Raw genomic sequence first — 26,971 nt, 5'->3', positions numbered from 1 at the left:
CTCCATATAAAATACAGCTTCAATTTCAATATCCACAAAATTACTTGCTGTGATTTTGATTGCCATTGCATTGAATCTGTAGATTCAATTAGGAGAAACTGACATCTTAATAATATTAAGTCTTCCTTTTTATGAACATGTAACATCCATCTGTTCTTTGGTTTCTTTCATCGTAATTTTGTAAGCTTCCTCACATAGACCTTGTACATATTTTGTTACATTTATTTTGGGGCACTAATGTAGATAGTATTCTGTTTTTAATTTTAAAACCACTTGTTCATTGTTTGTATATGGGAAAGTGATTGACTTTTGCATATCAACCTTTTACCCTACAATTTTGCTATACTCAGTCATTAACTTGAGGAGGGTTTTTTTGTCAATTCTTTCAGATCTTATACATATACAACCATAGTATTCGTGAACATAGTGGGAAACTAGTTTCTTGACACTAAGTATGATGTTATCTGTAGGGTTTTTAAAAAATATTTTCTTTATTGTGCTGAAGCAGTTTTGCTCATTCCTAATTTACTGAAAGATTTGTTGTTAATGTTGTTTTTATCTTGAATGAATTTTGGGTTTTGTCACTTTTTATCTGCATCTAATGATATAATCATATATTCTCCTTAGCCTAATACTGTGATGGATTACATTGTCTCTCAGATGCTAAACCATCCTTGCATAATGGGGTAAATATCACTTGGTTGTGGCGTATAATTCTTTTTATACATTGTTGGGTTGGCTTTATTAATATTTTGTTGAAGATATTGCATATACATTTATGAGAAATATTGGCATGTAGTTTTTTCTTGTAATCTCTTTGTCTGGTTTTGGTATCAGAGTAATGCTGGCTTATAGAATGAGTTAGGAAGTATTCCCTTTGCTTCTATCTTCTGGAAAATATTGTGAAGAATTGGTATGACTTCTTTCTTAAGTGTTTGGTAGAATTCACAGTTGAACCCACCCAAGCCTGGCACTTTCTGATTAGGAAGATTATTAATTATTGATTCAATTTCACTGGTAGATTTAGGCCAGATTGCTCTTTCTTCTTGTGTGAGTTTTGGTGCATTGTGTCTTTCAAGGAACTGGTCCATATTGTGTAGGTTATCAAATTTGAGGCATGGAGTTGTTCATAATATTCTTTTGTTATCATCTGAATGTCCATGGGGTGGATAATGCAGCCTTCTTTTCCATTTCTGATTTTAGTAATTTATGTCTTGTCTTTCTTTTCCTACTTAGCCTGGCTAGAGGCTTATCTATTTTATTGATATTTCCAAAGAAAAAGCTTGGGTTTTCAATGATTTTTTTTTCCTATTGATTTCTTCTTTTCCATCTTAATTGATTTTTCCTGTAATTTTTATTATATCTTTCTTCTGCTTACTTGGATTTAATTTGTTTTTCTTTTTTTTTCATTTTTTAACCCTTTAATTTTTTATTATTTTTTAATAATAAATTTATTTTTTATTGGTGTTCAGTTTACCAACATACAGAATAACACCCAGTGCTCATCCCGTCAAGTGCCCCCCTCAGTGCCCGTCACCCATTCACCCCCACCCTCACCCCTCCTCCTCTTCCATCACCCCTAGTTCGTTTCCCAGAGTTAGGAGTCTTTATGTTCTGTCTCCCTTTCTGATTTGTTTTTCTTTTTTTCTAGTTTTCTAAGGTGGAAGCTTAGAGACTGATTTTAGATCTTTTCTCTTTTTAAATATATACATTTAATTCAATCTCCCTCTAAGCACTACATTCACTCCATCTGACAGCTGGTAAGTTGTATTTTCATTTTTATTTAGTTAAAAGTGTTTTAAAATTTCTGTTGAGATTTTTTTCTTTGACCCCAAGTGTTGTTTAATCTCCACATACTTGGAGGCTTTCCCAGTTATCTTTCTGCTATTGATTCTAGTTTAATTCCACTCTGGTCTGAGAGCAGATATTGTATGATTCTATTTCTAAAAATTTGTCAAAGTCTGTTTTGTTGCCCTGCATGTGGTGAATGTTTCATGTGAGATGGAAAGGAATGTGTACTTTGCTGTTGGATAAGTGTTGATAGATGTCAATTATATCTACTGATTGATGGTGCTGTTAAGTTCAACTATGTCCTTACTGTTCTCCACCTGCTGGATTTATCCACTGCTAATATAGAGTTGCCAACTATGATATTAGATTCCTCTATTTTGGCATGCAGTTTTTCCAGTTTCTGCTTCACATATTTTGACACTCTTTGGGTAGGCCTATACACATTAAGGATTACTATGTCTTCCTGGAGTAGTGGCCTTTTATCAAGATGTAATGCCCCTTTTTATTACTAATAACATTCCTTGTTCTGAAGTCTGCCCTGTCTGAAATTAATATAGGTACTTCGGCTTTCTTGGTATTAGAGTTACCATGGTATATCGTTATCCATCTTTTTACTTTAATCTGTATGTGTCCTTATATTTATTTATTTATTTTCAGATTTGTTTACTTATTTGAGAGAGAGAGAGAGAGAGCAAGCAGGGGGGAGGGGCATAAGGAGAGGGAGAGAGAATCTCAAGCAGGTTCCATTTTCTATTTGTTGCCTTTGTTCTTTGTTCCTATTTTTGTCTTCTATACATTTTCTGCCTTTTGTGGGTTTATATTTTTTATTTTATGTTTTTAAACATAAAAACAGTGCCCGTTTATTTATTTTTTCATGAGAGAAACAAAGAGAGAGGCAGAGACACAGGCAGAGGGAGAAGCAGGCTCCCTGTGGGGGGCACATTGAGGGACTCGATCCCAGGACCCTGGGATCACGACCCAAGCCAAAGCAGCCACTGAACCACTGAGCCACCCAGGTATCCCATCTTCAATTGTCTTTTTTTGTTTTTTAGTGTGCCTGGTAATTTTTTCTTAATAGCCAGACGTGATGTACTGTGTAGGAAGACAGTGTGGTTAATAGGACTTTAGTAACCTAACAGTAAGTTGTGGTAGGAAAGGAAACATTCTGATTAGGTATCAATATTTTTATAGATCTGTGTGCCTGAACTGTGAACTTCACAAGAACTTTCCAGTCTTGTTTCCCACCCCTTAGTTGGGAAAAGGTGGCTACGGTAGGTTGAGTATTTCCCTTCTCATATGTGGAAGACTAGAGCAGACCAGACCTGCATGTTTCCATTTCCTTAAATGGAAAGACTAGAGTGGGCTTTAGTTGTACATTTCCTCTGAGTGGAAGGCTAGAGTGGGTGTTAATTGTATATTTTCCTTACCTCAGGTCAGTTAGTCCTAATAAAACACCAATGATGTCTCTTAAGGGCAGGACTTATTAAGAAGAATAGAATGTTCTGACCTATTTTGAAATGTGGATTTTTTTCCCTCCCCATGCCAGAAACATAAGATTTTTCTCTGATATTTACTGTGAGAGCCTTGTCAAGTCTTAAGTGTAAAACTTACAAAATTATGGGAGCTCCCTTATGATTAGGACCCTGGAGTTTTTACTCTTGGAGTTGTCCATTCTGAGCTTCTAGCAATTCAGCAATTATAGTTCAGATTTCCCTAGTCTGGTATTGGTTCTTATAGAGGTTTCTTTGGTAAATTGTGGTTCTCTGTACTTGCCTATCTGTCTCTCCAATTTTGGAGGTATCAGTTTATCTTCTGACCTCATTTCTTTAATGGATTTATGAATAGTTGTTGATTTTTCAGTTTGTTTGGCTTTTTACTTTTTGTCAAGACAGAGTAACAACTTCTAAACATTTTATGTACCAGAGTAGAAACCAGAAGTCCAATGCTTTTTTTTTTCAAATATAATTTTAGCTATTTTTTTAGTAGTTGCCTGGGATTATAATTAGTGTCTTAATTTATAACAACCTAGTTGGAATTAACTAATTTAATTTCAAGAGTATGTAAAATTTGGCTCATTTATAGTTCTACTCCCTACCCTATTTTTCTAGTTGTTATTATCATAAAAATTACATGTTTGTACATTATGTGTGCATCAACATTGGATTTATGATTATTCTTTATGCAATCATCTTTTAAATTAGGAAAAATATTTGAAAATAAAAAAGTATATGTATGCTTTCTTTTGTGTTTACCTCTATAGTGCTTTTTCCTGTTACTTTTTATTTCTTGACACAGGATAAAGTTACTGTCTTATGTCCTTCAGCTTGAAGGATTCCCTTTAAGATTTATTGTGTGGCAGGTTTGATAATAATACATTCTCTCAGTTTTCATTCTCTGGAAATATTTTAATTTCTCCATTATTTTGTTATTTATTTACTTATCTGAATGTAGTTAACTCACAATGCTACATTAGTTTCAGGTGTACAATGTAGTAACTCCACAATTTCACATATTATGCTGTGCTCACAACAACTATAGCTACCAATATTATTGACTATACTCTTTATGCTGTGCCCTTTATTTCTGTGGCTTATTCATTCCATAACTGGAAGCCTGCATTTCCCGCTCTCCTTCACTCATTTTACCCATCCCTCTCTACTCCTCCCCTCTGGCGACCATTAGTTTGTTTTCTATATTTACAAGTCTCATTCTGCTCTTTGTTTGTTTGTTTTTTAGATTCCACATATGAGCAATATCATATGGTATGTGTTTTTCTCAATCTGATTTATTTCACTTAGCAAAATACCCTCTAGGTCCATACATGTTGTTGCAAAAGGCACAATCCCATATGGCTGCATAATATATGCATAATATGGCTGTATAATATATATATCAGATATATGTGAACATATATATTTCCGTCCTACATCTTTCTTATCCATTCATCTGTTGACGAACTCTTAGTTTACTTCCATATCTTGGCTATTTTAAATAATGCTTCAATAAACATAGGGATGCACATATCTTTTTAAATTAGTGTTTTCATTTTCTTTGGGTAAAATTGGAATTATTGGATCATGTGGTATTTCCATTCTTAATTTTTTAAGAAACTTTCATTTTTAAAGGATAAATTTTCTGGATAGAGAATTGGTTCACAATTCTTTTATTTCAACACTTTAAACATGTCATCCCTGTGAGTTCTGGCTTCCATAGTTTCAGGGTAGAAAGTAGCTTTTAATCTTATTGAGAAATGCTTGTACTTGATGAGTCTCTTCTCTTTTGCTATTTTCAAAGTTCCCTATTTTGTCTTTGGTTTTTAATAGTTTGATCAGAATGGCATGATTCTCCAAGTTTATCCAGTTGGAATGTGCTGAGCTTTTTGAATGTATAAATTAATGTTTTTCATCAGATTTTGGAAGTTTTGGTCATTATCTTTTTCTTTTTTTTAAGATAAAAAAAAACTATTTGAGAGAATGAGAACACAAGCAGGGGGAGGGGTAGAGGGAGAAGCTTAGCAGGGAGTCTGATGCAGGCCTCAATCCCAGAACCCTGGGATCCTGACCTGAGCTGAAGACAAATGCTTAACCAACTGAGTCACACTGGTGGCTTAGTTATTATTTCTTTAAATATTCTTTCTATGCTTTTCTCTCTCTTCTCCTTCTGGAACACCCATTATTCACATATTGATATGCTTGATGGTGTCACATATATCTTTGGGAGCGTTCATTTCTCTTTATACTTTCTTATTTCTATTTCTCAGATTGGATAATCTCGACTGACCTATCTTTAAATTTGGTTTATATTCTCTATTTAGTAAGACTTCATTTTCATACTTCCTTTTAGTTCTCTAGACAAAGTCTTCTTTGGTTCCTTGAACACATTTAAAATAACATATTTAAATTCTTTTCTCGAGGCACCTGGGTGGCTCAGTGGTTGAGCATCTGCCTTTGGCTCCCTGTATCCCAGTATCCTGGAATTGAGTCCTGGAGGGGGTTTTCTGTAGGGAGCCTGCTACTCCTTCTGCCTGTGTCTCTGCCTGTCTCTCTGTGTCTCCCATGAATAAATGAATGAAATCTTAAAAATAAATACATAAATTCCTGTCTCCAGGAAATCTAATGTCTGTTAGAACATTCCTCAGGAACAGTTTTTATTGATTGCTTCCCCCTGCACCCCGCGGTGGATGGGTCCAACTTCCTTGTTCCTTTGCCTGTTTCATAATCTCTTGTTCAAAGCTGGATATTTCAAACAAGATAATGTGGTGAATCTAGAAATTTGATTTTCTCTCCTCCTCAGGATTTGTTGTTATTGCTGGTTATTGGGTAACTTTTCTGAACTGTATCTGTAAAATCTGTATTCTTTGTCATGTGGGGCCTTTGAAGTCTCTGCTCAGGTGGGTTGGTGGGCAACTAATGCCTGGACAAAGATTTCCTTAAACAACTGCAACCAGAAAATCTCCCAGTCTTTGTCGAGGGGCTCAGTGTTCATTTGGGGGCTGCCTTCAACACTCAATCAGGCAGGTAAAAACTGTTGTTCGTTCATGTGGAGCGTCAAACTCAGCCAGAATTGAGAACATTTTCAGTTCTTTCCTGAGCATACACACAATCTGAAGCATGTGCACAATCCTACACATGTGTATGGTCTTCTAGATCCAGGAATATATTAGAACTTTTCAAAATTCTTATGGATATCTCATTTCTCAGCTTTTCCTTTTAAACTGTTTAGGTTAACTTATTTTCCCCCCAACTGTTATACATAACTGCAGGCAGCCTCAGAAATTAAATAATTATCTCTTCCTGTTTTTGACAAATATTCCCTAGGAAAAGTCTTTTCCTACTGAGTGAGCTCAAAATGAGATAAAATAAAGACAATGTTGCAAGTAGAATCTTCCAGGGAGTCATCAGAAATGTAAAAAAATAACAGTTCCCTGAGAATGAACTTTCAAGGAATTCCATTCCACCTCCTTTCTGCCCCCTCTTGTGACGGCAGCAGTGTTGGTTTTGCCATGACTGCAAGCTATTAGTTTTCAGTATGAAGTTGAATGGGGTGGGAGGAGTGAGATACCACAAGTTAAAATGTCAAAAAGTTTGCTGATCTTACTAAGACTCAGTCATTTTCTTGGTCAATAAAGGCCCCCCAGATTTCTGCAATCCTTTGGCTAATTTCCAGAGTTCTGAAAAAAAATTAATTCTGACCATTTATTTTTAACCAGTTTCTCCACTGCTCTTATAAAAGAGGAGATGATTTTCAGAGGTCCTTATTCAGCCTTATTTGCTAACAACACCTACCCTACTATATTAAAGGGTATTAACAGAGATCCTTAATTTCTCATTGTAATTTAAAAGTTTTGAGAAAGATGGTCAAAACTTTGATAAGGGTTCCCATAATAATTTTTGTAAATAACAATGTTCTACTGGAAAAAAATACCTGGGCTTTGATCAGTAAATATAGCTTCATAGATGCAGCTCTAGTAAGTGGAAGCTCAAGTAACCGTCAAGAAAGGAAAGCTTTGTAGAGATTTGGTGAGGATACTTTTAGGGGACAAATTGGAAGTTGATTTTTGCCAAAAAAGAGGAACTAAACTTGCAATATATGTCACTGGTTGCATTTTATGTTAATGATATATTTCCATATATCTCTGTTTTGTCACTTCAGAGACTGTTGAGTATATTTTTAAAAATAAAAAGCAATTATTTAAGTTCTTTATGGACATAGACATACTACTTTAGAAGTACAATTTGTTCTTTTAGAAGATAGCCCTTTTGACTAAGCCTTTTTCTGAGCCAGAAAATGTGCCATTTTTGCCAAGTACAACAAAAATGTATTCTTATTTTTGGTAGTGGATTACATTATAGATTGGTAACTTGTGTAATGTTTGAGTTGCAGTGAAGTTCCAACTTTCTGGATTACTTCCTGGAAAGACCATTATGAAGCATGAATACTAAATGCCTTCTCTTTAGACATAAGAAATTTCCTGGAAAGAAGTGTTACAAAGAAGAAATACATTTTTCTGATAATCAGAGTCCCCTCAACCCACCCCACCCAACAGCAAATTTACATAAGTGTCTCTAAACAGTGTCCAGGAAAGGTTGTGGTTACATCTGTAAAACCACTGTTAAAATTACATAGCCAGACTGAAATTTTAGGCATGAATTTTAATTCTGTGAACTTTATTACTAAATAGGAATAATATCGCTGCAGGGAGGAGGCGTGTAAGAAATGTGATAGTAAAGCTTAGAGATGGAACATTGTCTACTACTCTACATACACTCAAATTAGAACCCTGATAACTTGCTGAACGCTGTTCTAAGTACTTTTACATATAAAACTGTTCTAAAAACTTTTATGTACATGTATATATTATTCATAGGTGTGTATTTGTATAGATGTGTATATATAATGAATTGAATTCACATTTACATATGAGAAAATGAGGAACTTTGCCCAAGGCCAAACAGTGGGTAAGTGGTTTCATTGAATCCATGCTAGCTTTATCTAATATAATATAAAATATAATGTGAAGCCACATTCATGTTCATTCATTTAAGTTCATTTACACGGCTGTTCTAAGAGGCTCAGTTCTTGGGCACGTGCCCATTTCATAAAGTTCCTCCTGAGTGGACATCCTGAGAGTGAGAGAACGCCCAGGATGGAAATTCCAGTCTTCTGTAACCTAATCTCAGAAATGACATAGACCATCACCTCCGCTGTATTCTTTTGATCGCCCAGACAAATGCTGGCATGCTCTAGGAGGGGACTGCACAAGGGTGTGACTGACAGGAGGCAGGAATTCTTGGCGGCTATCTTGGAGGCTACCTGACACAGACATTTAAATAAATAAATGAATCTATAAAAAGCAAAACAAGACAACACAGAGAGAGCGAGAGAGATGTGAAATTAATTTTAATGACACATTTTATTATAAATATATATCTCAAATATTATCCTTTTAATGTGTAATCGTGAAAAAAATTGAGATATTTTGCATTCTTCTCATACCTAGTCTTTAAAATCTAGATGTGCTTTCCACTCTTAGGTCCATCTCGATTGGGGCTATGCTAACTTCAAGTAGCCACATCTCAAATGCTCAGTCCAGCACCTCCAGCAGTGTTGTTGCGTGGGAGAGCACCAATACAGATGGGAACAGTATGGCTGCAGAGCCTGTGCTCCGAAGCACTTCGTGCTTAATCATAGAAAAGGAGTGAAATGGTCTTTTTGTCAACCAACATCAGTATTAGGATGAAGATCCACAGATTTCTTGGATATGTGGCATCCTTCCTAATTTTCCTGTTATATGCAGTAACCATTGTAATATTAAAATGATCTAAGTCGATCCTTCTCCTAAAATAACATGAAATAGGAATTTATAGATGACTGTTAGTAAATATAAAATTTCCTTCGTATGTTTAATGGATTTCAGTCATGGTTTAAAGATAAGCTTCAGGCGGTGCTTCCTACTTAAAAGAATCTCTATCAGATAAACGGATAAATGGATTTTACCTGTCCAGGCTGCATTCCTAAGCAGCCACGAAGCTGCCACGTTGAGTTCCCACACCTCCAGAAACGCGGTCAGGGACGAGTACAGCAGGTTGATTCCCATGGCCCAGCAGACAGCATCATCTTCATGTCTTACTGTCCCCTAAGCCCCATGTCTCACGGGGCGATGATAGAGTAGGGCAGGTGGGTGCTAAATGCACAGCAGAGAAATGCTACGTGTGGGAAGTCCCAAATGTGTGAGGGGCTGCTGGCCAACCTGCCCATCTTGCCTTCTAGAAAACATCATTTTTATCATCCTGGAATGTAAGAAACTCTCCTTTAGGGAGAAGGAGGAGGACTTTGCCATCCTCGAATGTCTCTCAGGAGACAGATATGCTCTACCATTTTTATACTGGTCAGGAAACCAAACAAGCTTCTGAAGATGTTGACATGCCATGGAGAATTAGCTCCCAAAGGATCTCTGTCTTTTCTGAACAGTAAGATTCTTTTCAGAATCATTTTAAGTAGAAATGTGAAAAATACGGAAAAGTGCTTAGAATAATCAGTGGCAAAACTTGAATTAATAATATAATTATTTCTTCAAGAAATCAATTAAGATCAAATGCCTAGAATTTATAAAACTTGCTCCTTTATGCCTTATGAAAAACACTTAATACATTCACTTTTTTAAAATGGATTTTCCCATTGTTTCATTTGGGAAACTACATACTTAATTGCTAGACAACATATAATATCACATTCAGTGGTCATTCATTTTGTGTTTTATGTACCATTGAAATGACTAAATCTTTCAGGTTTGGCCATTTTATGACTGTAGGTATTTTTTATCTGACTAAAATATCAGTTTCTAAAGGGACCTGATAGGAAAAATTGTCATGCGAAAAATATTTAAAATGTATTTAATAGACTTATGGCTGAATAACCTTTTTAATCTTTTTTGTTTGTTTATTTGAAGGACTTTTGTTAAAAGAAGCAAGATATAGGGCATAAATTGCTCCTATTTTTCCATCTGGATGTTATAATGGCATATGATTCAGAGAAGCCCTAAATAGGGCTTCTTGCCTTTTGGATAATTTACTATTCCGAGAATCATGGGGTATTCTTCCAAATTTTCTGGGTCAACTTCTCTTAAGGCATCTCTTCCCACTGTGCTCACTTAAGCAAAATAAATTGAACTATGTCTATTATACAAAATATTTTTGTAACAAAAAGGAATATTCTGGATAAACTGTGCAAGAAGACTTGAAGTAATCTAAGTGCACAAGAAATTCAGACTTTCACATTAATTTCCAGTTCCTGGAGGAGGAGGTGTTATTTTTCTTCTATTCTTTAGCATGGGGTCAAATTATTTCTCTAAGGCCTTGTGCTCTTTGGATTAACTAAAATGTATATTATCTGGAAGAAGACAAAGAGAGAGTTTGAGGTTAATATGTTCTTTTCACTCACCTATGGACATTTTAGCATCACACCTGAATTCTATCAGGAAGATGATTTTAAAATAGGCTTTTCTACAACTGGCACTGTGTTCTACAAGTTTTCATTGTATTACTATTTTATGTACATCTTCTAAAAATCCGCCTCCTCACCTTTCGCTCTTACCACCCACTTGTCTATGTGCGTAATTCCTCCCTCGGTCTTTGCGGTGCCATCTCAGCTGTATTGCCAGACAGGTACTCTCACCAGAAGAATCTGGTGGTCCTTAAACTGTTTACCCAGGTCTTCAGTTCCTGGACTCTTAACTGAACAGTGATAAAGCACAGGACCAGGTTTATACAAATACTACATGTTAGCGATTTAGAGGTTCTGCCCTTGGAACGAAAACTTTTTTAAAAAATAGACTTTATTTGGAAAAACAGCTTTAGGTTCACAGCAAAGTTGAAGAGAAAGCACACAGATTTCCCATGTGCCCGCTGCCCTCACAGAGACGTAGCATCCCCATTATCAACACCCCAAACCAGGGCTGCACACTCGTTACCATCGACACACCTAACCTGACACATCACGAACACCCAGAGTTCATGGTTGACGTTATGGTTCACTCTTGGGGTTGCACATCCTATGGGTTTAGATACTTGTATGATGATATATACCCATTATATCCATCATTACAGAAGTAGCTCAGAGTATTGTCACTGCCCTGGTTACCCTCTGTGCTTCTCCTGTTCATCCTTCCTCCCTGACAACCCCTGGCAACCACTCATCAAAAGATCAGTTTCCATAGTTTTGTTTTTTCCCAAAATGTCAGACAGTCGGGATCCTGGAGTATGTAGACTTTTACAGATTGGCTTCTTAAACTCAGTATTACGCGTTCAAGTTTCCCCCATGTCTTCTCATGGCTTACTAGCCCGTTTCTTTGTCAAGCTGAATGACATCCCCTTGTCCAGATGTACCACAGTTTATTCATCCATTCACCTACTGCAGGGCTCCCTGATTCCTTTTAAGTTTTGACAATTGAACAAAACCGCTGTAAACATCCATGTGCAAGTTTTTTGTATGGACATAAAGAACACAACTTTTTAAAGTTACAAAATGCATTGATTTTTCTTTTCAATTTTACAAACACCACATATATCTTGAAGAACGTTAGAAAGTGGAAGGAAATGCAGGGAAGTGAATTAAAGCTCCCTATCATGTCATCATCAGAGCTCTCTAGCATTAGTATTTGGTACACTTCCTTCCTTTGTTTTCCAGTACATTGTGCAAGAGCATGCATATAGACCTATGTTCCAACGTAATGGGAAACGGGCCTGTTTCAGGGGACTTGTCCGTGTCATTCAGTATTCTTTAGGATGTAGTTTTTATTTTCTGTGTAATAGTTTTTCATATGTACATACTGTAATCAGTAAATCCAACCCAAACATGTTCACTTATACAATTTATGCTATTATGAGCAGCCTTTTAACTGAAGTTTTGTCTGTAGGTCTGCTTATTATAATAATTTCATATACATGAAATTATGACTTCAGAAATAAAAATGTTTTTAAAGGGTTTGATGTGTATTGCCAAATCACATTCCATAAGCACTCTGCCAATTTACATTCCGCCAGGACCTAATGAAAGGATCAATCTTACTGCTTATTTGAATCTACTACTTGACTATCCCTTCCCCCTTCAAGTTTTAAAAATTAATGGCTTTACTGAGCTATAATTTATATAGCATAAAATTCAGCTGTGTAAAGCATGCAATTCAGTAGTTTTTAGTATCCTTATCTCAGCTTCATTTTTTGTTTTTTATTTTTGTTTTTTAGCAACATGAGTTTAAAAACCTTTAAAATCCTAGAAAATGGAGGGCTTGACACAGGGTGTCAGAAGGTCACACTGTCAGCAGTACAAGTGAGTTTAGCAGGATGACAGTAAAAAAATGTCTAGAAAACAAATATATATAAAATATGCACATAAATAAATACATATTGATATATAGAAGAATATGTAACATAGTAATAATGTCCCTAATTATAACCATTTAGAATTCTTAAGGACAATCTATTTAAAATATCAAGGTAAAAGCATAGAACAACTAGGCTTAATATCTTTATAACCTAGTATAAGAAATAATATGACTAACTTATGATTTACGTATTTACTTAAAAATATTGTAAATCCTTATTTATTAAAAATAAAGACATTTTAAGTGCTTGAATCAGAAAACTGAATTTTTTGTATATATATATGTATATTTCAATCACACATGAATTAATTTGTGAGATTAACACAATGGAAACAGAATTCCCATATTATAATCATATTATTATTTTGTTTTTTAAAATAGTTTCTTGAATATTTTCACTTGTTTATTCTCCCCAAATAAGCCTTAGAATTACTTTCTTAAGAGCCAACATAATAATTGTGATTATAATAATTATGATTATAGTATGGGAAGCCATAGTAAATTATACTAAATGTCACTTATAGAAAATCAAAAGCTGAATTAATAGCAGTAGTACTAGTTGTAGAAGCACCAAAGCAATGCTTTGAATTCGACTCTAGTGACTCTGCACTTAAGCATTCATTTATAGCTATGAAAGAGACCTTGGTATAGAATATTACTTTGTATTTGATGAAGTTGGTACTACACATCTGGGGTTAGGGAAAGGTTATTTAGTGAATATTTAGTAGTATGGTTATCAATTTAGAAAACAATAAGTGAAATTGATCATCATCTTAATACCATATAGCAAAGGAAAGCTGAAGTAGATGAAAAAGTTACCTTTTAAGTAAAACTATTTTATTTGAAAAAAGTTTCAGATCATAAATATAATGAAAAACCATAAAGGAACAGTGTATTTTATTGCATAAAATGGAACTTTCTGCCTATCAGAAAAGTAAAAACAGTAAAAAAAAAAAAAGGTTAATAACAAACTGACACAATTTCCAAAAGAGTAGATATCCCTGAACGTAAAACAAAAAAAATCAATTAAATAGTCTAGTATAACGCTAATTGGAAAACACGAATTGAACAAAGGATAGAAGAAACCCAGATGGCTTATAATCACATAGAAATTAGTTCAGACTCAGTGTAAATTAAAACAGTGATGACAATTTTCCATGTATTTATTAACTAAGCTTTATAATTATGATAACAAAATGGAGAAAGATACTGTCAAATGGTTACTCTCAAACCCAACTGAAGAGCGTATAGAATGTTACAACCTTTCTGAACCTAAATTTGATATTCTATTTGGAGAGCCATCTGCCACTCACTTGGCAAATGTTTCTTTTGTGCATGTACAGAGATTGATGACAGAGATACACTTTTGTCTTGATCCCTGGTCTCCTGGAGCTAGTAGTCTAGCTGCAAAAGGGCCTTTTCTTCAGTGGCTCCACATATTAAAATGAACTCTAAGGGAATAATCATCTTAGAATTATTTGTAATAGCAAAATAATGGAATCAATTTAAATGCCCAATAGTGCAGAAAAAGATGATACATTCCTTACTACATATTATTACAGTCATTAGAAATCGTATTTACAAAAAATATTTTAAAATGTGAGGTTTAATCATGGTTCAATGTTTAACGAAACAAGTGGAATCCAAATGAATGTATATAATATAGTTTCAATGTTGTTAAAACATTTCTGTCTCTATTGATATGTATGTCAAGAATGAAAAAAAGTACGAAGGTTTTAAAAGATTGGATGATCTCCTTAATGTGTTTTAGTGCATTCGTTTATTAATTTCCTTATTTGTAAAGTCAGGAAATATTCGTGCTCTTCAAGTCTTAAAATTCTTCCAAGAATTAAATAAATGAAGTGCTCATTAAGTGCATACTATAGACATTGGTCTATAGAAACTACTCTATGATTTTAATTCTCTTTATTGTTAATCTTCTTGTTACCTTTAAGAAATTTAGAGCAGCCTGGGTGGGTCAGCAGTTTAGAGCCTCCTTTCAGCCCAGGACATGATCCTGGAGACCTGGGATCGAGTCCCACGTCGGGCTCCCTGCCTGGAGTCTGCTTCTCCCTCTGCCTGTGTCTCTGCCTCTCTCTCTCTCTCTCTCTCTCTCTCTCTCTCTCTCTCTCTGTCTCATGAATAAATAAATAAAATCTTAAAAAAAATAAAAAAATTAGAGGGGCTCCTCTGTTTCAGGAGACCGAGTATGGGGTTCTTATTTCAGCTCTGTCTTCCTTATTATGAAAGTAACTCTTCTGCCTTTTGGGGGCAGTTAGTGTATTATTCTCAGTTTTTGATGGCAAGATAAGTTTTCATCTTTTTCTATCACACTCTGCGTCTCTTTGCAAAAGAAAGAGAAGTTAGGGACTTTCATGTCTAGGCTGCTAGACAGTTGATATTTAAATCCCTCTTGATCATATATAAACCATATAAAACTCTAATTCATTTATCTTCAGTGTCTAAAGTAATCAACAATAGCAAGTCCAGTCCCTCTGGTCTTTCCCCACAAGCTTCCGTCTGGGCCAATCTCTGAATAGCCTGAGGCAGTTCCACAGGCATTTCCTGCACCAGATCTCACAGTAAGGAAACTTCTCTCAGGACATCTCAGGAACTCTTGCTGATAGGTACCAGGTCACATCTTCTGCACGGGGTCCAGCAAGCTCCCCTCCAGAGCAAGTCCAGTGGGCACAGCGCTGGACCAGCCATCTCAAGAACCCATTGACAGTTTTCACATTCATGTTATTCAAGTTAATTTTCTGTTGCTTCGTAATAAGGAGTCCAAAGGATGTGCCTAGGAAGAAAATATTGCTTTTTTTTTACGCAGGGGGATTTAGAAGAAAAAAAAATTCAGTTTTCTTTATCGTGCAAATCAAAATCTGTTTAAATCCTAAACTCTGAAATCCATTTAGAATTTATGGTTACATCAGGAAATTATATCTCTTCCTAATTTGAATTTAATGTAAACTGATTTTTAATTGTTTTGTATAACCACAAGTCACAGATATTTTTGAACACCGCGTGGTAAAAATCAGCAAATATGTCAGACAAAGCACAACATTAAAGGAAATACCGCAGCATATGTTGACAGTTATAGAAGAATTGCTGCTGTTTTCACCCTTCACACCAGAATAATTTTTTCAATATTTACCTCCCATGTGCAGAGAGGGAAACATATGGGGCTTTACATAATCGTAAGCATAAACAGGTGGCTACTTAGGTACATTTAATTTGCAGGCAACAGCAATACTGAAAAACGCAATCAGCGCCACATGGCTCCCCAACTCCTTCCACTAACATTCCATTAGCGGGATTAAGATCATTAAAATAGAGGGAGGGGATACTCCTCAGTCAGTTGGCTTCGACTACCTTTCAGGACCATGAATAAAACACATTTTCAAAAATGCTTTGGCATTTTGCTGTTTCCTTTGTTCAAGGGAACTTCAGCAACTGTGTTTAATGCATACCTTGTGAGTAAACTACAAGCGGCACAATATTTGCATTTAGAATGTGCTTACATCTCCCTATAATCTGCTCATTATGGGCATGAAATTATGGTGGTTAAATTCCCAGCAATTTGTCAAAGCACGGGGTCAGACAGCTCTTCAAAGCAGAGGCAGTCCACCTTCAGAGGTCACCTAGGGCTCATTTCCATGTTCCAACACTCTGGCAAAATCTGGAGAAATGATTGTCACTAGGGTTTTGTTGCTCGGTCTGTGTCAGATACTCAATTATAGATTCTATATATCTTTGTCTCAGCTAATTTGATCCAGATGGGAATATTTGTCCTCTTTGGCACTGGAGATACTAATCTCTCTGACCTTATAAGCATCGCACAAAGGTTTAGAATTCTAGAGTAAAAAGAAAAGAAGGAGGGAGAATAATGTTATTCGAAATATTATTATTTTGCTTTTTTGGTGCTTGCTCTGGGTACATGTGAAGTATTGTCTAAGCAAGTTACACGTATTAATTCATTTAATCATCACAATGATTTTATGAGGTAGATGATAGAGTTTTTTCCATTATGCAGAAAAGGCAATTAATTGTGGCCCTGAGGGTGTAAGTTCTTGAGTTTACACAGTGATGAAAGGGACTGAAGCCAGAATTAAACCCAGGCTGTTGAAATGAACAATTAATATTTTTAAGACCATTCCATCTTACTCTTGGGGCAGTTGGGCATTGCTCGCCTTGAAGTTCTATTGCCTTGAGTCCCCGAGGCCAGAAAGGGTAGATGTGCAGCGTTCTTGTAGAACTTCCTAAAAAAGCCCAGTGAGAGATGGTGCAGCACGTGCAGTCCTTGGGGGTGCTTCGCAGGCCTGAGCCCCTGAGCCTTCCGAGAGCTCAGGGGGCAGTGCCCTGCAGTCCAGGGGCCAGGCTCTGGCCAGGCTCCCCCGACGCTCTCACATCCTCTCATCTCCTCCCACCTGCCCCTGGTCCTCACCACCTAGGCCTGAGCCAGCTCGGACCCAGCAACAGGCACAACCCATTTGTTGGGAACCTGAGAGTATTCCAGCGCCATGGGCTGGACACCAATTTCTATTATTTGATTTCAAGACCTAACAGTATTCGTGTAAATTATTTGCTAAACAACCCAAATGTGTTAAACATTATGTGGCCACTCCTCTCAAGGAGTTTAAATGTCATTGGGAAAATATTTTGCTTGTTTGCTTTTCTGTTTTGGTTTTGTTTGTTTGTTTGTTTGTTTTGTTTTGTTTTTTAATACAAAGTTTGAACCAGAAAGGTAAAGATGAATCAAAAGGCTTTAGGAGTTATTCTTTGTTATCTCCAGATAAAAGGACTATTAAAACACTACTAGAAGCTTCGACAGGCTATTTGGAGCCCGTTGTGAATGTAAAGGCGTGTGGACACAGGAAGCCCACAGTCTCACTCGATATCATCCAACATTGAACAAATGTGGTCACGATCGTTAACATGGCTCCTGCTCCCCCAAATACTCGGAAAATCACTATGCAAAATGTTCTTATCGTGAACTTTGACTTCACTTAACATTTCTTGTTTCTGCTGTTCTGGCAAGACTCTTCTGTGTTCTTCTAACAAGATGTTTGGAGTCATTCATTTGTTGATGATGTTTAATAATAATCCTATTATTGAGAAATCTGGAGGATTTTCTCATGGTTTGGACATTATCATTATATATCTCAATACTTTGCTCAAGAATTTTGAGTTTTTGCTTTGATAAGGTATTTCATGGACCCCATTTCAATCTGAATCTGAAGTTGGATTGAGATGCTTGAGCTGGAATTTCTCATGGAAATACTGGATTTGGGGTATTTAAGAAAGTAGTTTTTGTAGGGTATGCTGACCTCAAAAAGTGTCTTGGACGTGTAACAAAAATGATAGAAAAGCCACAGGAAGCATGTGAAATGGGAAGTCTATTTGGCAAGTACAAAACACCAAGGCTCTTTAGGAATTTGATTGCAGAACAGAGCGCAGTTAAAATTTTTAAAGAGCCAGAAGCACACACCCACAGAAATAAGTGAGACACACGTGGCATCATTGGCAGAGAGACAAGACACAAAATCAAAATATGCAGTGGTCTCATTCATCTCCAAGTCTTCTTCTTCACGTAGCACAGTTCATTAGAAATTTTTGAACTCGCATCCCAAATATCTGTGCGTTTATTTAAAATTGTATGTGTGTCTTTGACATATCTTCACCTGCATTTTAAAGGCAAATTTCTTTGTAATAATAGTGGACGTGAATCCACATTGTTGGTAACTTTGAGATGTTAAAGAAGTTTCAGGCACTTTTTATATATCGTCAGACTAGAGTATCATTGTTTTACCTCCAAATCTGGCTGAAGCAAAGCTTGAGTGGGAGTAGAAATGTCAACTCCTTCATTTCTTTCTTGCTCACCCATGTTTCTATTAGTTTTATTTTCATACATGGTTTCTTTGTAGGAAATGTTTAAAGGCATTTATCCATTTTGTGAGAATTGCTTTCTTTAAAAACCACGATAATGAATCCTGAAAACCCACTTATCTATGGCCAGGTGACCCGCAGCGCACAGGGAGTGCATGAGCTTGTGCGGGCAGCTCTGTCCACCCACTTACTGGGTGTCGCCTTGTCGCCTGCAGGCCCCCCTCAGGGGCCTCGCTTACGCCTACAGGCATCTGGCCCTCTGACACATGGGCAGATGAGACTGGTGCCAGTCAACACCTCAAATACCAGTGAAGTTCACTTTCTTATGTTGCTTGATATAAAAGGTCTGCACCCACAAGGAGGGAACCTTCTCCACCAGCTAATGAAAGTCTAGACAGTTTATGATTTACACCAATGAAAGGTTGAATGGGTCACTCTGTGATGAAGAAGCCCTTGAACTTTAGAGACGCAAGAACCTACTATGTATTTTGCGAGCTATGGCATGATAGAAGATTTATAGCATCTCTTCAAACTTTCATGTCCTTTTATCTGTGAAATGTTCATATTTTATTTTAGCTATACCTCGTCCTGTAATTATGAAAATTAAATATCATACATGTACATTTCCAGCACATTCTAAGCTGCATATTTTAATTTTATTTTTTGTCCATTTTTTCATTTTTCTTGTCATAAGTGTATTCTTCAATCCTCATCACCTGTTTCCCCCACGCCTCCCCCCCCCCACCTCCCCTCTGGTAACCATCAGTTTGTTCTCCATAGTTAAGAGTCTGTTTTATGATTTCTCTCTCTTTTTCCTTTGCCCATTTGTTTTGTTTCTTAAATTCTGCATATGAATGAAATAGTATGGTATCCGTCTTTCTCTGACTGGCTTATTTTGCTGAGGATTATACTCTAGCTTTATCGATGTTGTTGCAAATGGCAAGATTTCACTCTTTTTAATGGCTGAATATTACATGATTTATGTATGTATTATATATATTCTGACATATGTATATACACCACACCTTCTTTATCTATTCATCTATCAATGAATGCTCAGGCTGTTTCCATAACTTGGCTATTATAAATAAGGCTGCTATAAAGATAGGGATGCATGTATCCTTTTGAATGAATATCTTTATATTTTTGAGGTAAATACCCAGTAGTGCAATTCCTGGCTTGTAAGGAGGTAGTTCCATTTTTAACTTTTTGAGGAACCTCCATGTGGTCTTCCACAGTGGCTGCACCAGTTTGCATTCCCACCAACAATGGGTTCCTTGCTCCACATCCTCCCAACACTTTTGTTTCTTGTGTTTTTAGTTTTAGCCATTCTGACAGTGGTAAGGTGACAGCCCATTGTAGTTTTGACTTGCATTTCCCAGATGATGAGTAACATTGAGCATATTTTTATATGTGTTTGGAACATCTGTATGTCTTCTTTGGAGAAGCATCTGTTCATGCCTTCTGCCCATTTTTAATTGGATTATTTGTTCTTAGGGTGTTGAGTTGTATACATTTTTAAATATATTTTAGATACTAACCCTTTATCAGATATATCATTTGCAAATATCTTCTCCCTGCCTTTTAGTTATGTTGATTATTTCCTCTGCTGTGCAGGAACTTTTTATTTTGATGTAGTCTCAATAGTTTATTTTGGCTTTTATTTCCCTTGCCTCAGGATATGTAGCTAGGAACTCGTTGGTACAGCTGATGTCAGAGACAGTACTGTGCCTGTGTAGTTGTCAAGTCTCACTTTTAGGTCTTTAATCCATTTTGAGTTTATTTTTGTGTCTGGTGAAAGAAAGTGGTCTAGTTTCATTCTTTTGCACGTGGCTGCCCAGTTCTCCCAACACCATTTGTTGAAGAGACTCTTTTCCCTGTTGTATTAATGAATGAATATTCTTCTTTTGTTGAAGATTAATTGACCATATAACTGTGGGTTTATTTCTAGATTTTCTATTCTGTTCTATTGATTTCTGCATCTGTTTTTAAGCCAGCATCCTATTGTTTTAATTGTTACTGCTTTGTAATATAACTTGAAGCTTCAAATTGTAATGCCTCCAGTTTTGTTTTTCTTTTTTTTTCGAGATTGCTTTGGCTATTCAAGGTCTTTTGTGGTTCCATACAAATATTGGGATTGTTTGTTCCAGCCCTGTGAAAACTGCTGTTGGTACTTTGATAGGGATTGCATTAAATGTGTAGATTGCTTTGGGTAGTATAGACATTTTAACAATATTTGTTCTTCTAATCCATGAGCATGGCATGTGTTTCCATTTCTTTGAATCATCTTGAATTTCTTTCATTAGTGTTTTATAGTTTTTGGACTGTAGGTTTTTCACCTCTTTGGGTACCTGCCTTTCCTCTCAAATACAGTTTTGTGATCATTTTGATAATATATGTGTAAAATGTAAATAGTAAAATTTACGTATCTGTATGCAGTCTTTTGAAAACTTTCTCATCCCTTAGCAATATATAGTGCTCTTTAGCCTTTCAGCAAAGCACATATCCTCACCACTGTTCGGTGCATTCCCCTTTTTGCCTTGGAAATGTCTGGTTAGTGGGGACCCAAAGATTCCAGTTAGTCAGTGTACATAACATAGCTATATTACTGCATACAACAACAATCTGGTGTTAATGTTTTGCCTTTGGCATTCTTAAGTGGTGGCTGATTCCTCCCCGTACATCATAACTCTGCCGTGTTATGCTCTGTACAGCGAGATTTCAGTCAGGGGTACTGCCTGTGACTTTTATGCTGCCATCCACTGTGGAAAATGTGTATATATTTCATGCTTGACATTTTTCACTTACGTCTCAACAGATCATTCGGCTTGACTTTAACAAAATAAATAGTGTGTTTGAATGAATAGGAGAAAAAAAAACTTATGACTGTTACCGAATGTTAATTTTTAATTTCTTGGATATTTCAGAGAAGAGGGAACCATAGGATTTGGAATTAGGGATGTAGCAATTAACAACGGGACAAATCCAAGCTTCTATAGAACAGAATATCTGATCATTTACACTGTGTTAGGCCATTACTTTCAGAAAATTAGTAGGCAAAGTTCACTCTAAGATTCCTTATCTCAGAGAGGGAGGGAATATCTTTGGTTGGAACTGGGAAAGCAAGTTAGAGATTAGTCTATGAAAAAGACTGTGAAGATTTTCATGATAATCTTATGTCATACACGTTAAAGAATATTATAGAGGTGCTGAGCTGGCTCAGTTGCTAGAACATGGAACTCTTGACCTCTGGGCCATGAGTTCAAGCCCCACATTAGGCATGGAGCCTACTTGAAAAAAAAAAACCTTAAAAAATAAAAAGAATGGAAAGAATATTGTAATTTTAAATTGAAAAATTTAATTCTTAAAATTACTCCCTATTTGAGTGGGAACTGATGAGATAAAACAAGTAGAAAAAAGTCTGATGAGCATAAAATATGCACAGTGAACCAGGAAATTGCTCTTGTTCTTCTTACACTGGAGGCTCTGGAAAGGCTGATTCATGCAAAGGGAGAACTGGCTAATGAGACTCATGCACATAATTTGTGAACTGGAATAAACATGTTTCCCTGAGCAATCCTTGTAAGTTATATGGAGGACAGGAAGGCACCCAAGTGGGGTGGCAAGAGCATAAGGCTTGGATGTCAAAGACCTGATTTGAGATTCTAGAGCCAAGACAATGAAAATCATGACCATTTTTATATCTTCTAGCAATAACTGGTTTTATTGTCCTTAAAAGATTATTGTCAAGATAAATGATGCATGAAAAAAATCTTTCAAACTTGTAAATTTCCAAACAAATTTCAATCGTTACTACTACTACTAATTGAAGATCATTAAGAATTGGTTAAAATTATAAACTCTCCAAAAACTTAAGATTCAGAGACAGGATCTTTTTTTTTTTTTTTTTCAGAGACAGGATCTTAAAGACTAAATTCACTCATCAGTTAATTTTCAATAGATCAATTAATTGCATTTCCTAATAATTTTTGTTTCTCAAGTGCATGCTTTTTATGAATGATTTCTCCTAATTTAAAAGTAATAATATCCTTCTTAATAGGTGACATTCGAATCTGGACATTGAAATATATTTTATTTCTACTTCTTAGCTTACTTTATGAAAGTTACTTATTGCCTTATTTTCCAATCACCATTATGATCACTCAGCTCCTGAAATGTGTGGCTTTCTTTTTGATAGAGCAGCAAATTATATTTTCTCCAGTGTAAAACTATTGTACTCTTTGTGAAAAGATATAGGAAAACTTGATAAAATTTAAAGCTGATCAGGCCTATGGTGCTTTAGTTTATTATGAAATTGAAGTTTCAGTATGATATTATATATATATGTGTGCATATACATATATATATATATATATATGATATAAACTTGCCCTAGTTTATATAGTATCAACTGGCTGCTTATAAGGAGGGGCTCTTTGGATCGGCTGCAGTAGTAGATGAAGAAATAAGTTCATCAAAGACATTTTTCTGTATCTTCCACTTAGTATGCTAAACTGTGTACTTAGTCATCTTCTAAGGGAAAATACACAGATTCATAGATTTTTCTTGCAATAGAGACATCCAACAAGACAGCTCTGAAGTGTGTGATTAACTTGAAATAACGGTGGCCCTTAGGGTTTCAGGATTTTTCTACTTCATAGCATTTAAGTCTGTTATTACCTTAGGTGAACCCAATTCCCCAAGAAAGAAGATACTGAATTAATTCTTCTGTGACTTATGTCATCAATATATCTAGAATAGAAATAAAACTATGTGCCATTTATGAGATTCTAGGTAGCTAACTATTTTTGTTAACTTTCCACAAACATTGGTGAATTTTTTATGCCCTGATAAAGATTGGCAATAAATCTTCGTGAACAAATGAGATAAAACATATGTATGCACATGCACAAGCACACGTACACACAGATTCATTTACTGTGCAGAGTTCCAGAATATTCTTTTATTGGATTTTCCCTGATGCAAGATCTAATAAAACAAGAAATTCCTTCAAAGTCAATGTTTCTTTGCCTTACACTGGCTTCAGGCACACCACACAGTGAGTGAACACTAGTCAATTTCTGAAGCTTTTCAGGACAGGTTGCACATGCTACCTTACTTCTTGCCAGGATTGCATGGCACGTACTTTCTCAGGATGTTTCTGTCGAAAAATAACTCAAATCCTTTTTTGTTTGAACAAAGATCAGCTACAATAGTAATGGATCATAAACCTTTGTGCAGCGACCCAGAATAGACATGAGACATTATAATCTGGTTAATAATGATTTGATATATAGATGAATTTAATTGGAATATATTTGTTGAGTAAAGTAATAAATGATTTCTCAAGCTATATCTAATTGTAGTAAGATTGTCTCATTGTCTAATGAGTATCTAGCAAGATTATCTTCTTAGTTTATGCTAGTATATAATATAATCATTTACTTTCATGTTAAGAAAGCAATTACCTAATTTTTTCTTTGTTCTTATTTTCTCTGGAATTTATTAAAAACTTTTCAATAAATTCATTTCTGAAAATGCTACAAGGCAGATGTGCCCATAAAATAAAATTAATTTAAAGAGAATTAAACACAGAAGCCTAAAAAGCTATATCTTAAATAGTAAAAAATTAATTGTATTAATGATTATCCAATAGTATTAGAGGAAAACTTTTCCAATAGTGAAAATTGGTAAAATTAGAGAAGCAATGAGAAGAATGATATATAACCAAAAGTATTCAATCCAGAACAACTACCTAACCTGGCTTTTCCTAGGAGAGTTATATGGAGCACCAATATATTATGGTATGGCATGCTGTAATTTATCAATGGATGTTTCCCCAAGAATTTTATAATCAAATTTGCAAAATCCTCCACATTATATTCTCTTCTTGTGAGCAGTGCTGCATCTAAATTTTCTGAGAAGTATTTAATTGGAAATATGTAGGTATTTCTTATTATGGTAAAATACACATAGCATAAAATTTACCATTTAAAAATGTACAATTTGGCATCATTAATTATATTCACAATGTTGTATAACCATCACTACCGTCTCCTTCCAGGTAGATAACTTTGTGCTTGTCAATTTGACCATGAAACAGTTTTCTTCCAGAATATCTTCCAGAATATGTCCAGAAAATATAGTTATAGAAATACTGATCTAATCCAATCCTCTTAATTTAAAAATTAAAGATAGAAAGTGTGATTTTGAGAGACTAAATGCCCTCCTCAAGATGACACAGCTAGTCGAGATACAGCAGGTCAGGATCTGGTTCTTATTTCCCACTTCAAGAACGGGGCTTTTCCATTTTTAGGTATTTTCCCCTTATTTCCATCTGATGATCCAGTAATTTACAAATGATACATTACCATGGTAACCAGAGGAATTCAGGATTAAAACAAATATATTACTTTTTAAAAGCTACATTGTACTGGTTTTGTAACTCACAACTCTTTAATTTGCATAATTCTTCTGTTCTTAGGTCTTTTTAAGATTGTGGCTGATAAAACTCCATACCTCACTATGGAAGAAATAACACGGACCATTCATATTGGATCAAGTAGACTAGGGCATCCTTGCTTCTATCATCAGAAGGACCTAAAGCTAGAGAATCTCACTATAAAGCAGGGTGAGCAAATCATGCTCAACTCAATTGAAGAGATCAGTGGAGAAATCATGGTGAACTGTGGAGTGGTAAGGAGTCACCAAAATCACTCGTTTACTTTGCCTTTGTCACAAGAAGGAGAATTCTATGAGTGTGAAGATGAACATATTTATACCCTAAAGGAGATTGTTGAATGGAAGATACCCAAGAACAGAACACGGACTGTGAAGCTTACAGGTTTTTCAAATAAGTGGGACTTAACAAATCCATTCCCTAAAGGCTTTTATGGTGCTCTGATTCTCAAGCCTGTTTATGAAATTCAAGGTGTGATGAAATGTAAGTATCCACTGAGAATGTTGTTCTACGAGGGTGAGCACTGTGGGGTTTGGGAAAGAGGAAGGCTTTAGAGTTTGAAGAATGAGACCCTGTCCCTGACTAGTCCTTTAAGCCCACTGAGAGTAAGATTCTGATCTATAAATAAGTAAACCATGTATTTGGCACAAGGATCAAACTGAATAATGTGTACAAATAAGTACTGTAAATTGTGAGGTGCTACCCAAATGCAAGTTGCGGTAATTGGCAGGTGCAGACAGGTTAAACTACCAATTCATTTCTATCACTGCTGGTTAAACATGGTCAGAAAAGAGCCACTTTTAAAGATAGAGCCTATTTGGTTAGAAAGAGACTTTCTTGTGGTCAACAAAGTGATAAAGACACATAGTTTCCTTAATATGTCCCTTACTGCTATTTTTGTGATAGCTTTTTTTTTCCCCCTGGCTACTCATCACTGGTCATAGATCTTATTAACTGGGAGTCCCTCTGACTTACAGGAAATGATGTGACAAATTAATTGACACATAAGTGTGTTTTAATATGGAATCTATATAGGATTGTTTGCATTTAAAAATAGGAATAGGCAGAGAGAGCATTGTTACCCTAAAGGAATTAATATTTTGAGTTTTCAAGATTATGGTACATCAGTGGGCAACCATGGAGCAAAGAGTTCTGCATTTGCAGTCAAAAGTCCTGGATTCTAACTCTCAGTCAATAACTTAATCGGTGGTGACTTTGGCTGAGCCATTTAAACTGTGTCTTTGCAAAAGGGATGATGACAGCTCTTTGCCTACCTTTTAGGGTTGTTTTGAGAATGAAATAAGATTGTATTAAGGTACTAAATATAATACACGGGAGGAAAAAAAGCAGTATGCAAAAATGTTTGGTCAGAGGGTATCTCTTGGCTCTCTCAAATTCTATTTATCTCTGCTCCCATAGATACTGTTGGTCACTTACATAAATATGAAAAAAAAAAAACCTGATGTGAACCTTTGTGTAGGTTTTAGAACTACATGTTAAATTTTGTTACATGTAAGTAATTTAACCAGAAATTAATTAATTTATCTGAATTAAAGGTACAGGTAAGGAATTCCACAGTGATTATATTTTAATACTTATGGCAAAAAATTGAGGCCACAGCACGATCATTTTTTAATATGGCAAAAAAACAGAAGTTGCAGCAAATTTTAGACCTCACGTTAGTGTGTAATTGAAATTGATAATTGAATTTTCCTCAATTTTTGTAAATAATAGATATCGCATTTTCTCATTTTAAAATTTGTTAATTTTTAAAAATCACTGCCATCTCCTATTATATAGCTGCAAATGTAGAGCAACCTAAGCATGTGAACAAGGTGGTTGCTGCATTTAATGAATTTAGATTAGGGATCAACAAGGCTTCTCTGAAGAAATGACATTTAAACTAAGAAAGACCTGGTGGATGAACAGAAGATTATCAGGTAAAGAAAGAGGCC

General features: G+C 35.6%; 1 protein-coding gene across 1 annotated transcript in view; it reads left to right on the top strand.

The window, feature by feature from the left end:
* The window catches only part of THEMIS (thymocyte selection associated), a 161,691-nt gene that overhangs the window by 50,446 nt on the left and 84,274 nt on the right, over window positions 1–26,971 (top strand). The window contains exon 3 of the mRNA XM_055310142.1: window positions 25,041–25,499. Within this exon, the coding sequence (XP_055166117.1) occupies window positions 25,041–25,499 (459 nt within the window). The remainder of the gene's footprint in view (window positions 1–25,040; window positions 25,500–26,971) is intronic.

Source organism: Nyctereutes procyonoides, unplaced genomic scaffold, assembly GCF_905146905.1.
Source record: "Nyctereutes procyonoides isolate TBG_1078 unplaced genomic scaffold, NYPRO_anot_genome, whole genome shotgun sequence".
Lineage (NCBI taxonomy): Eukaryota > Metazoa > Chordata > Mammalia > Carnivora > Canidae > Nyctereutes > Nyctereutes procyonoides.
This window is presented reverse-complemented; position numbering and strand designations above follow the sequence as displayed.